We start from the raw sequence: 15,162 nt of genomic DNA, 5'->3' as shown, positions 1-15,162 counted from the left end.
AACAAGGTTGGGGAAGTGGCTGGGGCTCCCTTCTTCGCCCAGCACTCACAGCCTGAGGTTTTGAGCTGTGATCTGAGTTTCGACTCTGGCCCGGGGCCTCCCTTCTGCCTGGGGTGTCTGTCCAGTGCCCAGCCCTCACTGGTCAGCTTCTCTCTCCTCAGGCCAGCGAGATAATCCTAGAGATCAAGAAGGCATTTGAGGAAAGCCTGAACACACTGAAGTGGATGGATGAGGACACTCGGAGATCAGCCAAGGAGAAGGTGAGGCTGGCCCGGTGCCTGAAGGGATGGCTGAGGCTTCCCGCCCGTGGGGCCACAGCCACGGACGGAGGAGGGTGCGTGAAGGGAGACCAGTCCCAGCTAGTAAGCCCGGCGTGGATGCTGTCCTGCCCTCAGGGGCTGAACAGTCCAGCAGGATGGAGGGACAGCCTTGACCACATGATTGCATTAATAACTGGGTAAAAACCGACCGTGTTGAGCACGTGAGAGAAAAATGCAGGGAGATGTGACATGTCTAACGAAGAGGGAGGGACTTGATAGAATCCAGCGGGGGACAGCCAGCAGAGGCTTCCCTCGAGACGTGACATTTAAGCAGAGGGCCAAAGGGTAAGTAGAAGTCGGGCAAGAGAGGAACCTTTCCAGAAAGAGATGTGGAAACCCCAAGCAGGAGGACCTGCCCGTGTCCCTTTGGTCCAGAGCCCGAGGCCAGCCAGCCCTGCTGAGCGCTCAGTGTCCGCCGTATCTCTCCTGTCTAGGCAGACGCAATCTACAACATGATAGGCTACCCCAACTTCATCATGGACCCCAAGGAGCTCGACAAAGTGTTCAATGACGTGAGTGGCTCCCACCCTGCCCCCTTGCGTTCCCAGATGCCCCTGGAGGTCCGCAGTTGGGGACGAGCAGAGGCAGGCTGGGTCCAGGTGGGATGCTGGAGGCACCTTGACTGTCAGGACATCTCAAGATGCGGTGGTGGGAGGTGTGGGGATGGGTTCTCTGCTCCTCCCCTCCTGGGCCCGCCTCCCCCGAGCCTCTGTCAGTCAGTGCCCAGCCCTCCGTGCCAAATGGTGCCACGTGCCCTGCCAGACACTCCATTTCATGGGCAGCTCCATTGGATGAGTGGGAATCATGGAGGTGAGCAGACCCTGGAAGGCACAGACAGAATTGATGCCCCTAAAATATCAGGGAGCCCCTCATACCACCTTTTCCTTCCCAGGCCCCCAAGTTGCCTCCTCTCCCCAGGGGCCTCCCCCACCTTCCCAGAAAAACCTGGACCTCATTTGGACCTTAAATGCTAATGGGAAAGAGGAAGCATGAATCCCAAATGCACATTTAAGCTTAAATGAGGCAACAGGGGTGCTTGATATATTCCTGGGAGTTGGAACTTTTGGCAGGTCATTCCTTTAAATGGATTGTATTTCTGCCCTGAAAGATAGTTTTATATCTTTTTGTGATTGAAATTTGTGAATTCAGGCATTTTTGCAATTATAATAACCTCTCATCATGGCTCTATTTAAAACCCAAGAATATTAAAACTACTTCTGAGAATATGGGACTGACTCATTCTGCAGCGTGTTTCCTTCAGAATAATTTAAGATGCCCCAGGGTGTCACAATACAGGATCCAGAGGCTCTTGCGGACAGCCCACAGGATCAGAGTCCTGTCCCCAGGGCCCCAGCATCTTTCCAGAGCCCTGACGAGAAGCCAGAAAGCCCTGGAGCCGATCTGAGGGAGAACCTTGCCCCCTGAAAAGAGCTGAAAGGCTGGGCTGAGTGCTAAGGAAAATGTGCAGTGATGCCTGTACCCTGACATGTCAGAGACAGATCCCGGCTTGATTCATGTGCTATCCAGAGTGGTAGCTACAAGCCACTACTGTTTAATTAATTAAAATCTAAATACATTAAAATTTAATTAAATGTAAAAGTCACACTAGCCACGTTTGAAATGCTCAGTAGCCACATGTGGCTGGTATCTACCATACGGGATAACGCGGGCATAGAACATGTCCCTCATCATGGATTGGACAGCACTGGAGGGATTTCCTGCCTAAGGCCCAGGCGCTGCTGCAGGCCGTGATACTGCTTGGTATCGAGCGGTCCTGGTGAAGTTCTTACCGTGTCCTCGAAAGGGAGAGGGGAGGGTGCCGGGCCCCAGCAGGGTCAGGGCCAAGGCAGGAAGCCACCAAGCCTGCAGTCCCGAGCCCTCCATTCCATCCTCTGACCTGTGGACCCATCCCTTAACCTCGTGGGGTCTCAGCTTCCTCAGTTTTAGAAGAAGGGGTTTGCCTTTCGAGGAGCCGGGGGGCCTCCTGGCCTGGGTACGCTCTGATCTTGTAATTTCGCTTCCTCTTGTCCAGTACACGGCAGTTCCGGACCTCTACTTCGAGAATGCCATGCGGTTTTTCAACTTCTCTTGGAGGGTCACTGCTGACCAGCTCAGGAAAGCTCCCAACAGAGACCAGTGAGTCCCTGGGCCTTGCTGGGAGGAAGTAGCTCCCAGAACACAGGGTGCTGTGGGCTGAGCTTGCCTTTGTCGCACATGCACCACGTGCCCACCGTGACTCTCCTGAGTGCCATCTGAGGAGTGGGTACCGTGGTTTTCCCACTTTTCAGATGCAGAGACCAGGGACCAAGGAAGTGTGCCCAGCCAGGAGCTGGGACTGGCCCAGGTCTGTGTGCCCCCGGTGCCCAGCCTGTTGGCAGAGTAGTGGCCTCTAGACTTGAGTGGCCCGGCCTCACGTCCTGGTTCCACAGCTTCAGTGTTTAGAGCCTTTGCCTTGTTATCTGCAGATAAGATGGGAGGAGCCCATGGACAGTCAAGTGTGAGAACTTCGCAGGAGTGTCTGGCCCAGAGGAGGCCCTCGGTTAGGGAGGATTCCAGACGGGCCCCCAACAGCTGTGGTTCCCAAACCTCACTGCATATCAGGACCCTCTGGGGAAGTTGTGTGTGTGTGTGTGTGTATGTGTGTGTGTTTTCCTGAGGAAGGTTTTTTTTTTTTTTTATGTTTATTTGTGAGAGGGAGACTACGCATACGCACGTGGAAGGGGCAGAGAGAGAGGGAGACAGAGGATCCCAAAGGGACTCTGCGCTGACAGCAGAGAGCCCAATATGGTATTCTAACTCACGAACTGTGAGATCATAACCTGAGCCGAAACCAAGAGTTGGACGTTCAACCCACTGAGCCACCCAGGCGCCCCTCCTGGGGAAGTTTTTTTAAATACAGCTTTCGCCTGGACCTCAAACCTTAAAATAATCTGGAATGAGCTCTGGCATCTGTCATTTTTTGAGCAGTCTCCTTGGAAAAATCTTCTGTTGTCAACGCAGCTCTAGTTCTCAAAATAAGCTCCCTCCACGCCGAAAACATTTTGCAGAATAAATCTTAACCAAGGTGGAAGCAGCTTCTCTTTGCCTCTGGTGCCCCCTCGTGGCCAACCGAGGTTTGAACATCTCTGTTTCCTCTGTCTCCAGACTATGGCACAGATACTGCCACAAGGTTCCGAATTTATCTGAAGTCTTTAATTTAACTTAAAATTTGTCATTTAAATTCTGCCTCCTGCCCGTTCATGTAACCATGTGTTTTTAAAAAATATGAATTTTCAATTTCCCAGTATCTTTCCATGGCTTCAGTTACCCACCAACACATCTCTGTGGCGCTTACCTGGAGGAGACAGAGTGAACTGTCTAAGCTCTTGGAGAAAACGTCCTTCCTGTCTCACTCTGCTCCTTTTTTTTTTTTAAGTTTATTTATTTTGAGAGAGAGAGAGAGAGAGCGCCTCAGTGGGGGAGGGCAGAGAGGGAGGGAGAGAGTGAATCCCAAGCCGACTCCACATTGTCAGCACAGAGCCTGATGCAGGACTCGAACTCACAAACCGTCAGATCATGACCTGAGCTGAAACCAAGAGTTGGACACAACCAACTGACTCAGGCACCCCAGCACTCCACTCCTTACTGAACTTCCCCCCCCAATACCAGAAAAATTATCAAGTGGACAGATGTTTCTACCACTAGGTTCCCTTCTACATTCTTTGTTTTTAAATTTTTTTTTAGGTTTTATTTTTTTAACTAATTGTGCACCCAACATAGGGCTTGAACTCACAACCCCAAGATCAAGAGTTGCACGCTCCACCCACTGAACCAGCCAGGCACTCTGCCCCACTTCTACACTCTTGAAAAATTATTGGACCCCAAAGAGTCATTTTTATATGGCGATTATATCAATTTATTATAAATGTTATTAAAAGGAACTATTTTCTTACAAAATATTTAGTGAGAAAAAGGTATTATTTTACTTTTTGCCTATTTCTTTGATATCTGGCTAAATAAAAGACAGCTAGATTCTTTATCTGACGCTGTGTTCAATCTATTGCAATATCTTGTTTTGAAATATATAAAGAAAACCTAGCTTCATGCAGACACGAAACTGGGAAAGGCAAGAATGCTTTAGTAGTCCTTTCTGATACTTGTGCACACTCTTTGTCGATACTACACCAAAACTCAGCAAGTAATAATTTGTTAAAGGTTAATCGCACTGTGGAACCTGAACCCATAGTCATGAACTTTTCCTACTCTGTTACACTGACACCCATCAGTCTGTCTTGCACTTTGAATGGATCTTTTAGCCAGCCCTAATTTGTCACATCACACATCGGTCATTTGGGAAACAATGGCCCCGCTGACTTTTACATACCTTCCCCCCAAATCCACATTTGTTCATATCACTGTTGACCTCCTGAGAAAAGTCTTTAAGTATTGGGAAGCTGTCGAGTTTGGAGGGACTAATACAAGTTCTTGTAATTTTACTAATTAAGTAATTAATTTTGCTTGAAACTTCAAAGTTTCTTTTTAATTTTTAAAAAATTCTGCGGCGCCTGGATGGCTCAATCGGTTAAGCATCTGACTTCGAATCAGGTCATGATCTCAACGGTTCATGAATTCAGGCCCCTCATCAGGCTCCGTGCTCATCGTGTGGAGCCTGCTTGGGATTCTCTCTCTCTCTTTCTCTCTCTCTCTCTCTCTCTCTCTCTCTGCCCCTCCCCAACTCACAATTTCTCTCTCTCAAAATAAATCAATAAACTTAATTTTTTTTTTTTTTTTTTTTTAGTTTTTTAGGTTTTATTTTTGTAAGTAAGCTCTATACCCAAGCTCTGTTTTTGTAAGCAAGCTCATAACCCATAGATCAAGAGTTGCATGCTCTGGGGGGCACCTGGGTGGCTCAGTCAGTTAAGCATCTGGCTTCAGCTCAGGTCATGATCTCACAGTTCGTGGGTTTGAGCCCTGCATCAGGCTCTGTGTGGACAGCTCAGAGCCTGGAGCCTGCTTTGAATACTGTGTCTCCCTCTCTCTCTCTGCCCCTTCCCTGCTTGCGCTCTCTCTCTCTCCCTCTCTGTCTCTCAAAAATAAGTAAATATTTAAAAAAAGAAAAAAAGATGTTCCTAAATGGGGCGTCTGCATGGCTCAGTTCAGTTAAGCCATTGACTCTTGATTTCAGCTCGGATCATGATCTCACAGTTCGTGAGTTCGAGCCCCCATTGGGCTCTGCACTCACAGTGTGGAGCCTGCTTGGGATTCTCAATCAATCTCTCTCTCTCTCTCTCTCTCTCTGCCTCTCTGCCTCCCCACCCACCCAAAATAAGTAAATAAACTTGAAAGAAAGAAAGAGAGAGGGAGAGAGAGAGAGGAGCAAGGAAGAAAGAAAAATGTTCCCAAATGGAATGGGGCTTTTTTTCCTGGTGAGGAGCACGGTGACCACTGGAGCAGCTGGTGCCCCTGTCTTGAGTCACACTTAGGCTCCAGCAACTTTACCCACTGTTGCAAATGTCAACATGTCACAAAGGCAAATAACGATTTAACATTATCATGAAAATAGTTTTGACCTTGCAGACCACCCCCCCAAGGGAATTGAGGGCCCCTCCCAGTGTCCACAGACCAAACTTTCAGAGCTGCTTTGCAGCAGTGGCCTGCCTTCCTTCCTTCCTTCCTTCCTTCCTTCCTTCCTTCCTTTCTTTTTTAATTTTAATGTTTGTTTTTGAGAGCATGAGCAGGGGAGAGGCAGAGAGAGAGGGAGACAGAATCCGAAGCAGGCTCCAGGCTCTGAGCTGTCAGCACAAAGCCCGACACAGGGCTTGAACTTACAGACTGTGAGATCATGATCCGAGCCGAAGTTGGATACTTAACTGACTGAGCCACCCAGGCCCCCAGCCGTGGCCTGTCTCTCTTTGTAAGAGGCTCACTGTTCCTCCGTGTGTGTGACATCGGATTTCACCAATCCCTTGTCTGCAGACACTTGGGGTTTTTCTGGTTTTTCCCTCCAAAACAGTGATGCTAAGGATGTCCTTGTACTTGTGTGCACTTGGGGCCGGGGTTAAGGCTCCTGATATCCTCCAGACTGGCTGACCCCACCTGTGTGTCCTTGCAGGTGGAGCATGACTCCGCCCATGGTGAACGCCTACTACTCGCCCACCAAGAATGAGATCGTGTTTCCTGCCGGCATCCTGCAGGCGCCATTCTACACCCGCTCCTCACCCAAGTAGGATGCTTGGGGTGCTCCCGTCCCGTCTCCTTCCCCTGCCCCTCAGTGGACGCCCGGCCCAGCCCTGTGGCCCACAGCCACACTGAGTGCTCTTTGTCCCACTGGCCCGGGGAGCTTGGGACATCCACTCCCCCCCCACCCCGCCCCGTGCTTCCCTCCAGGGGTCTCCAGGATCCAGAAGCCCTTGCAGAGTGGGGATTTGGGGGCATGTCATGGAGTCAGGAGCTCCATCTAGGGGAATGCCCCTCCAATGGTATCTTAGAGCCATCACGGCCGGGGAGGTGGAGGGGTGAGGGCCCTGTCTCACACAGACAAGGTATGGGGCCCTGAGTTTGAATCCCAGGTCTGCTCTTTGCTCACTGTGTGGCCCGTGGACAATGTGATCAAGCCATTCCAAGTGGTTGCTCATTCATAGATCGGTCATTAATGCCGAACCCTTTTGAGGGGACCAAAGAGGACAGTGCCGTTCTGTGGAGCATCACATACAATGCTTGGCACCCATTGGGCACAGGCTGACCACAGCCCGCTTGCCCAGCCTCTCAGTGGCCTCGGACTGGCTGGAAGTTCAAGCTGCAGCCATGTCCCTGCAGAGCTCCACAGGACCCTGCTGTTTCTCCAGATACAGGAAGCCATGTCCCCTTGTGACATCACCCTCGCTCTTGTTTCCTCCCCTCCAGGGCCTTAAACTTTGGTGGCATTGGTGTTGTCGTGGGCCACGAGCTGACTCATGCTTTTGATGATCAAGGTACGACTCCCTGGGGCCCCCTTCAGACCGGGCACATTGACTCCTGGCCCCAGTGCTTCTGCTCTGCTCTCGTCGCTTCCAACAGTCTGGAGGCAGATGGATCTGGGTTCAGTCCTGGCCCTGCCTCCCATCATCTGAATGAACTTTAACAAATCCTGTCATTCTCCAGGCCTCCTCGTCCTTGTCTGTGAAGCGGGCATGGCAATTCCGACCTCATGGGGTGATTGTGGGGACTGTGTCAGACACAGGGGGTTCCTGGAAGGTGTCCCATACTCAGGAGTAGGTGTTAGTAGTCCTCAGGGAGCACAATTTCTCCTCCACTCCAGAGACTTCTCTGGCCCCACTGCCAGCAGAGGAGTTGAAGTCATTCGCCTCCTCATCAGAAAATGTCCAGAATTCTCATTCCCTCCTGCCTTGGGGATTCCAAGGCCAAAAAGGAAGAGGCGGGACTTTAGAGGCCGGGGCCTGTCTGTGACCCCAGTGCTGCTGACTCCATTTACCCCTTCCTGGGCTCAGGGAACAAGGCTCTTCGCCAGCCTTGACAATGACTCCTGCTCCACTGAAATTGTGGACAAGCTGACCCTTGGCCTGCATCCCGTTCCTCCATTCTCTCACCGCCACCTGCCACCCAGCCCGCCTGGCTCATCCTCCCAGCTTCTCTGGCCCCCAGACCGGCACCATCTCCCCAGTGCTGGTGGGTAGAAGGGAGGTGGGTGGGTGGAGCCATTTCTCACTGGGAGGAGAGGCTCCGTTAGCAGCTACGCGTGCCAGCTCTGCCTCTCCTTCCCCTTGACCTGAAGCTCCCTTCTGAACCCACAGGACGAGAGTACGACAAGGATGGGAACCTTCGGCCCTGGTGGAAGAACTCGTCCGTGGAGGCTTTCAAGCAGCAGACCGAGTGCATGGTCGGCCAGTACAGCAACTACAGTGTGAACGGGGAGCCAGTGAACGGCCGGCACACCCTCGGGGAGAACATCGCCGACAACGGGGGCCTCAAGGCGGCCTATCGGGTAAGCGCTCACCCCCCGCACATGCCCCGGCCCAAGTCTGGGTCTGTGCAGGTGTCTCCTCAGTAAAGGGTCATTAGAGACCAGCTTGGGCAAACTGTAGCCACTCCATGAGCTGTTTCCCCGTCTGCAAAATGGGCGAGAACTGATGGAGAAGCTTGTGGAAGTCCCTAGTGCAGAGCGTGGCACACAGAGGGCTTTCCAGCCTTAAGTCTGGCCCAACTAGGAGACATAGGAGAGGGCTTAGGCTGGACCTACCTGACGACCTTTTCCAGGAAAGCCACCACTAATTCAGACAGCAGTGGACCCGGGAGGGAAGGGGAGGGAAGGGACACCGTCATGGAGCCAGTTCCGGGTTCAAGTCCTGGCTCTGGAGTAAGTCACTTAGCCTCCTCGAGCCCCAGTGTGCTTGACTGTGAACACCTACTCCCTACATCGCTGGCGTGGCAGAACGTTGATACAGATAGGGGCATATGGGTGGCTCAGTCGGTTAAGAGTCCGACTTCAGCTCAGGTCATGATCTCGCAGTTCCTGGGTTTGAGCCCCACGTCGGGCTCTGAGCTGACAGCTTGGAGTCTGAAGCCTGCTTCAGATTCTGTGTCTCCCTCTATCTCTGCCCCTCTCCTGCTTCGCTCTGTCTCTCTCTGTCTCTCAAAAGTAAATAAATGTTTAAAAAAATTTTTTTAAAAAGAAAGTTGGGCACAGAGTGACACTCCGAAAGGTCAGCTGAACTGGAAGGGAGAGAGAGCAGAGGCCACGAGAAGAGAAGGAGATGTCTCTCAAAAGAGCAATACAGAGCCTCCTTCTCGCCGTGACAGTAAGAGCAGAAATAAATAAATGAGGTGCCATTTATTGAGGCCTTATTATGTGCCAGACTCTGCTCAGTACCCCCACAGTTTTACCATTAGGTAGTACAGCCCCCATTTTGCAGGTGAGGAAACTGAGCCCAGAAACACTCAGCAACCTGCCTGAAGTCCAGGAGTCAGTGAAAATGTACTGAAAACCTTCTGCCCACCATGGGCTGCCTTAGGCACTGGAGATTTTGTGCCAAGACAGACAGGAATCGTGCTCTCACAAAACTCACAATTTTGTGGGGCAGGGGAGGGGGAAGAAAGCCAATACACAAGTAAACAAATAAGATAATTTCAAGTACTGATAAGATGAAGAATATAAAATAGGGCAAGGTAGTGAAAAATAAGGGGGGAGGGTGGTCAGGGTAGGCCTTCTGGAGGGGATGACATTGGAATTGAGACCTTGAATGACGAGGAAGAGGCAGGGAAAGCTGGAATAGAATAGTACGTGCAAATGGACACAGCCCGGCGTGGTCAAAGACAGGAAGACAGGCAGGGGTGGAGCGGAGGGAGGGGATGTTGGAGGAGTGATCGGGACCAGAGCTCACCAGGTCTGGGTCAACGGCTTAAGGAGCTTGGGTTTTGTTCTGTACAATGGGAGCTGCCGCATGATTTTTTTTTTTTTTTTTAATTTTTTTTTAACGTTTATTTATTTTTGAGACAGAGAGAGACAGAGCGTGAACGGGGGAGGGGCACAGAGAGAGGGAGACACAGAATCGGAAACAGGCTCCAGGCTCTGAGCCGTCAGCCCAGAGCCCGACGCGGGGCTCGAACTCACGGACCGCGAGATCGTGACCTGAGCTGAAGTCGGACGCTTAACCGACCGCGCCACCCAGGCGCCCCCGCACGATTTTTAAAAAGAACAATGACACGATCTAGTTTATCCTTTAAAACAAGGGTCAGCAAACCTACACCCTGTGGGCCAAATCCAGCTTTCAGCCTGTTTTTGTAAATAAAAAATTTAGGGGGACACAGCCAGGCCCGTTCACTTCCACGTTGTCTGCAGCTGCTTTCACACTGACAACGCCAGAACTGAGTACTTTCAACTAGACCCTTTGGCCTCCAAAACTGAAGCTATTTACTTCACGGGAAAGTTTGCCAACCCCCGCTTTATGAGGATGGCTTAAGATGCTGTGTCAGGAGGGGATTGGAATTGGACCAGCTCGAGGCAAGGAGTCTAGTTAGAAAGCTGTTGTGAGATTATCCGGCAAGAGAAGGGATAAAGCCATGACAAGGGTAAGAAGTCGTCAGATTTGGATTGTTTGGATGATTGAAAGAGAAGCTCGGGAGGCCTGGCTCCCTCGGTCAGAAGAGTGTGTGACACTTGATCTCGGGGTTGTGAGTTCGAGCCCCACATTGAATGTAGAGATTACTTAACGATAAAATCTGGGGCACCTGGCTCAGTCGGTTAAGCGTCCGACTTTCGCTCAGGTCATAATCTTGCAGTTTGTGAGTTTGAGCCCCGCATTGGACTCTGTGCTGACAGCTCAGAGCCTGGAGCCTCCTTCCGAGTCTGTGTCTCCCTCTCTCTCTGCTCCTCCCCCCACTCATGCTCTGTCTCTCTGTCTCTCTCTCAAGAATAAATATTAAAAATTTTTTTAATAAAATCTTTTTTAAATTATGTATTTATTTATTCTGAGAGAGAGAGGGAGAGAGAGCAGGGGAAGCACAGAAAGAGAGGGAGAGAGAAAGAATCCCAAGCAGGTTCCATGCTGTCAGCACAGAGCCCGACGTGGGGCTCGGTCCTACGAAATGTGAGATCGTGACTTGAGCTGAAATCAAGAGTTGAATGCTCAACCAACGGAGCCACCCAGGCGCCCCCAAAATAAAATCTTTAAAAAAAACAAAAGGAAGAAAGAAAAAAAGAGAAGCTCAAAGAACTCTGGGGCTGGAGTCTGAGTAACTAGGCGGTTGGTGGTACCATTTACTGTGGTGGGAAGGTGTATGCGCGTGCGTGTGCGTGTGCGTGTACAACCTCTCATTCTGCTGTGCCATGTTAGCTCTGGGATGCATCGTGGAAATCCAGCTGAAGCAGTTGAATAAACAAGTCAGGGAAGAGGCTGGAGCTGGAAGGAGGCACTTGAGAGCTGTGGGCGTGTCGGTGGTATCTAAGCCTAGGGTTGAACGGCGCTCCCCTTCAGGATGGGTGCGGGTGAAGATCACTCCTCTAGCCTGAGCCGAGGCCCAGACTCCGCAGTGTGAGTCCCCGCCCCAGCAGGGTAGAGCTTCCCGGGATCTCCCGCACTGGCCCTCCATTGTCGCCCTGTTTGCTCCTGTGTCGAGGGAGCCGCTGAGCTTTGTTTTCTCTGCTCCCAGGCCTACCAGAACTGGGTGGAGAAGAACGGGGCTGAGCAGACATTGCCCACCCTGGGCCTCACCAATAACCAGCTCTTCTTCCTGGGCTTTGCACAGGTGAGTTTGTTAGAGGAAAAAAACGCCAAACGCAGGCACATTCTGCCATCTTGAAGCTCCAAGAGCTCTGAGAGCCAAAAGGCAAGTTCCCCTCAATTGATAACCTCCTAGTTCATTGGCCCGTCCATCGGGCATCCAGTTTGTAAGGTGAGCTTCCTGCCATTAGAGAAATCCAGTGAATGCCATTAAAAGGTCTCCAGTATCAGGTAGATGAGAGGACAGGTAAGTGCTAAGGGCCTCCTGGTTCAGGGGTTCTAGAAGTTTCCTAAACTCAAAATGCCCCAGGATGTCCCTTGAGTTGGCATTAATGTATAGTCTTCTGTTGGTGCCCAGAGCCATAAACAGTTTTTTGTTCTGCCCAGGAGGTGAGTGATGTGGACTCAGTTCAAGGTTTTCAGACTGGTTTTAGGGCAGAACCCTTTGTTCAGATGAAATCTAATGCAGAGGCCCAGGACAGACCCAGGTAACTGCAGTAGAGGATGCTGGGATGGGGGACATCCCAGCCCAGCGTCTCTTCCCCACACACTCGGCAGCCCCAGCTGACTCCCCAGGCTCTCAGAACCAGGCGGGGGCCCATCCCCCTACTGCCGTGAATGGGGGCAGTCTGGCAGCCTCAGGGCCCCATAGTGACCCAGCTTCTCCTTTGTTGCTTCACAAAGGTCTGGTGCTCTGTCCGCACGCCCGAGAGCTCCCACGAAGGCCTCATCACCGATCCTCACAGCCCCTCCCGCTTCCGGGTCATTGGCTCCGTCTCCAACTCCAAGGAGTTCTCAGAACACTTCCACTGCCCCCCTGGCTCGCCCATGAACCCTCATCACAAGTGCGAAGTCTGGTGAGGGTGGGAGCACCTCGAGCCGAGACAGAGGATGAGCCCCCAGGTGGGGCCAACAAGGCCATCTCTCCATCCAGCGTCCAGGGCACTGCCCCGCCCCCCTGGCCACCCAGGGCCCCCCTACCCCGCACTGGAGGGTTTTCAGCCAGAACTGAGCCTACGATGTGGGTTCTCAACACAATCCGAGATTTGATCCCCTGTGAAGACCCTGGCATCCCAGGCACATGTGCGTCAACTCCAGTGGGCATTTGGGTATCAGGCTGGTTGCTCACCAGGCCTGGGCCCCACGCTGACAAGGGCAGTGGACGCAACCCCCCGCCCACATCCGGAGCCAGAAGCACCAGAAATGCCACTGTGTCAAATGCTTTAAAGATATATTTTTGGGGAAACTATTTTTTAAACATTGTGGAATACACTGGAAATGTTCAGGGAAATAATGAGTTTAAAACACTTTTTTTTTTTTTTTTAATGAAAGGATTGGTATATTTATTATATTCTGTTTTTCTAAATAACCTGTGGATAAGGGAAGCCCCACTGATTTACCCCTCTCCTCCTCACTCGCCGTGAGGTCGCCTGAAGCAGTCATCCCCAGCCACTGAGCACGTCCCCAAGTAGAGAGCTGCCCATCCCTTGGCATTTACAGTTTCAGCCTCTGTCACCTGGTTTTGCAGTCGCAGGGTGTAGAGAGGAGAGGTGTGGAGGCCAGGAAGGGGCAGAGGCCAGCTCATGGGCACCGCCCCTCGCAGCTTGCCTGCCTCTGTCCCCAGAGTCCAACAGTGGGAACCCCAACTAGGACGGTCTGATCCCCAAAGTTGCAGCAGGGAATTGATGGCTGCAGCAGGATGAGGCCAGGTCATGGCCTTCAAACCCATCCTGGGGCACCCTGATGCCCTGGGCCTGGACAGCAGAAGGCCTGCAAGACCTGGCCCTCCATCAGATCCTCTCTGCCGTGCCGTAGATAGCCCCTCTCTGTCCCTCTTCTGGCCGCTGCATGTGTGTCCCAGGGTCTGGTTCCCTGTCTACAGCAGCCCTCCCAGCCCGGCCACTCCAGGGTCTGCCTTGCTGACCCGTTTCTGCAGAGGAAGGACAAAAGAGAAGACCGCTCTCCTGTCCCACAGGGCCCAGATCCTCCCTCTGAGCTCCGTCCTGCACCCCTGGCCTGGGCTTGGCTCCAGGGACCACATGCAGCCCCGCCTGCCCTCCCTCCATCTCTAGTGCCTTATATGAGGCTGCAGCCCAGGCTCTACCCCAAGGAGACAACCCCCTACCAGGTGCCCCTTTGCTTCCTCAGTGAAGCCTTCAAGTGTCCTGACTATAATGCAAGGCCATACCCCCTACTCCCAGTGCCCACAGAGCTGCCCCTCACGGCGCCCTGGGAGCTCTAGCCTACAGGGCAGTGGCACCAAGGTCAGGAATCTGAAGGACTCCTGAACTTGCCCTGAGCCCCATCCCACCCTCAGCCCCTTGGGTTGAATCGAGACGATACTTGTAACTAGAGGGACTCCTCATCTGGAGATGTTTTCAGCCAAGGCAGACTGAGGAAAAGGTTCCCCCAATGTGATCAGTCTAGCCTGTGGGGTCAGGGAACCAGGAGTGGCTTCCCTCCTTGAAACTGTGGTGCAGGAGCTCTCTCTGGGGGAAGCAGGCACCTGTGACTGAGGCCAGAGCAGCCAGTGCTCACCCTGGCTCTCCCTTCTCGGCAGCCCACGGCCTGGTCGTGCCCCGTCACCTCGCCCTGGAAGTTAGAATCCTCCCTGCCCAAGAGGGCCAGCCAGATCAGCCTCGGCACTGAGGTGGGGTGGGGTCCAGATGAGGCCCCTGGTCCCCGCAAGCAGCAGTCCTGGTCACTTTTCAGAGACGTAGGTCAGGAGCCAGAGAAGGAGCTAGAGTTGGGGGCTTCCACACAGAGTTTGGATTTCCCAGCCCTAGTGCCCTCCAGGTACCTCCTCTACCCACCTCGTCCTGCCTTCCCGCCTTCCCCGTGGGCGGTCACAGTCCTCAGGGGTGTCTGTCCTCACCTTGGGCTGGGACCTCCCAACCAGAAGCAAGGGTCCCAGGGCTGAGGGTCCAGCCAGAGGGAATGTAGACTACATTCATTTCTTCAGGGTGTCCTGGGAATAGGCAGGGGCCAAGGGGGAGGAGGGCTCAGGCCCAGCAGGGACAGAAGCAAAGGGATCACCCCCACTGTCCCTGCCGAGCTGAAAACAAGGCTGAGGAGGTGGACAGCTGCCCCGTGAGAGACCCCTCCCCTGAGGCCCGGGAGCCATAGGTCTGGCTTCTCTGCGGCTACTTGGATGTGGGGTTTGGGGCTGGGAATCTATTTTTTGTATTCTTACGTTTTGTGCTACTGTAGTTTCGGTGTGGCACTATTGTAACTGAAATAAACGACTTGTACCGAGCGCCATGTGACTGAGTGTGTGGCCTCCGAGGACAGTGCTTGGAGGCTATGGGAGGGCTCCTGGCCAGCACAGAGCTGCCCACTGTCGCATGTGCATGGGGGCCAGCTGCACCCCTCCCCAGAGCAGAGGACTTGGACCCTGACAAGTGCCAGAAGGTTACTCAGTGCCTGTGCCCATCTGGCTGTCCTTCCTCCATCAATATGATCATGTGAGCACTCCCTGCTAGTGACAATGATGCATGTCCCCACTGTGCCCAAGGGGCATCCTAGAAAAATTGAATTTTCTGTTATCTTGGAGCAAAGGGTATCGGCAGTGGGTTTCCAGGCCTCAGATGCTTGGCAGGGCAGACAGTAGATGAAATCAGGGAAGTTCAAGGAAAAGTGTCTGACAT

General features: G+C 52.6%; 1 protein-coding gene across 3 annotated transcripts in view; it reads left to right on the top strand.

The window, feature by feature from the left end:
* Positions 1–14,771, top strand: part of ECE1 (endothelin converting enzyme 1) — a 114,806-nt gene extending 100,035 nt beyond the window's left edge. For all 3 annotated transcript variants that reach the window (XM_086715931.1, XM_086715932.1, XM_086715930.1), the window contains exons 12-19: positions 162–260; positions 755–832; positions 2,353–2,456; positions 6,412–6,522; positions 7,203–7,270; positions 8,090–8,280; positions 11,445–11,540; positions 12,200–14,771. In XM_086715931.1, coding sequence (XP_086572057.1) covers positions 162–260; positions 755–832; positions 2,353–2,456; positions 6,412–6,522; positions 7,203–7,270; positions 8,090–8,280; positions 11,445–11,540; positions 12,200–12,376 — 924 coding nt within the window. In that variant the 3' untranslated portion in view covers positions 12,377–14,771. The remainder of the gene's footprint in view (positions 1–161; positions 261–754; positions 833–2,352; positions 2,457–6,411; positions 6,523–7,202; positions 7,271–8,089; positions 8,281–11,444; positions 11,541–12,199) is intronic.
* Positions 14,772–15,162: the final 391 nt, after the last annotated feature.

This window comes from Puma concolor, chromosome C1, assembly GCF_028749965.1.
Source record: "Puma concolor isolate L17-30 chromosome C1, mPumCon1.1.hap2, whole genome shotgun sequence".
Classification (NCBI taxonomy): domain Eukaryota; kingdom Metazoa; phylum Chordata; class Mammalia; order Carnivora; family Felidae; genus Puma; species Puma concolor.
The sequence above is the reverse complement of the archived record's forward strand: the minus strand, read 5'-3'. Positions and strand labels throughout refer to the sequence as shown.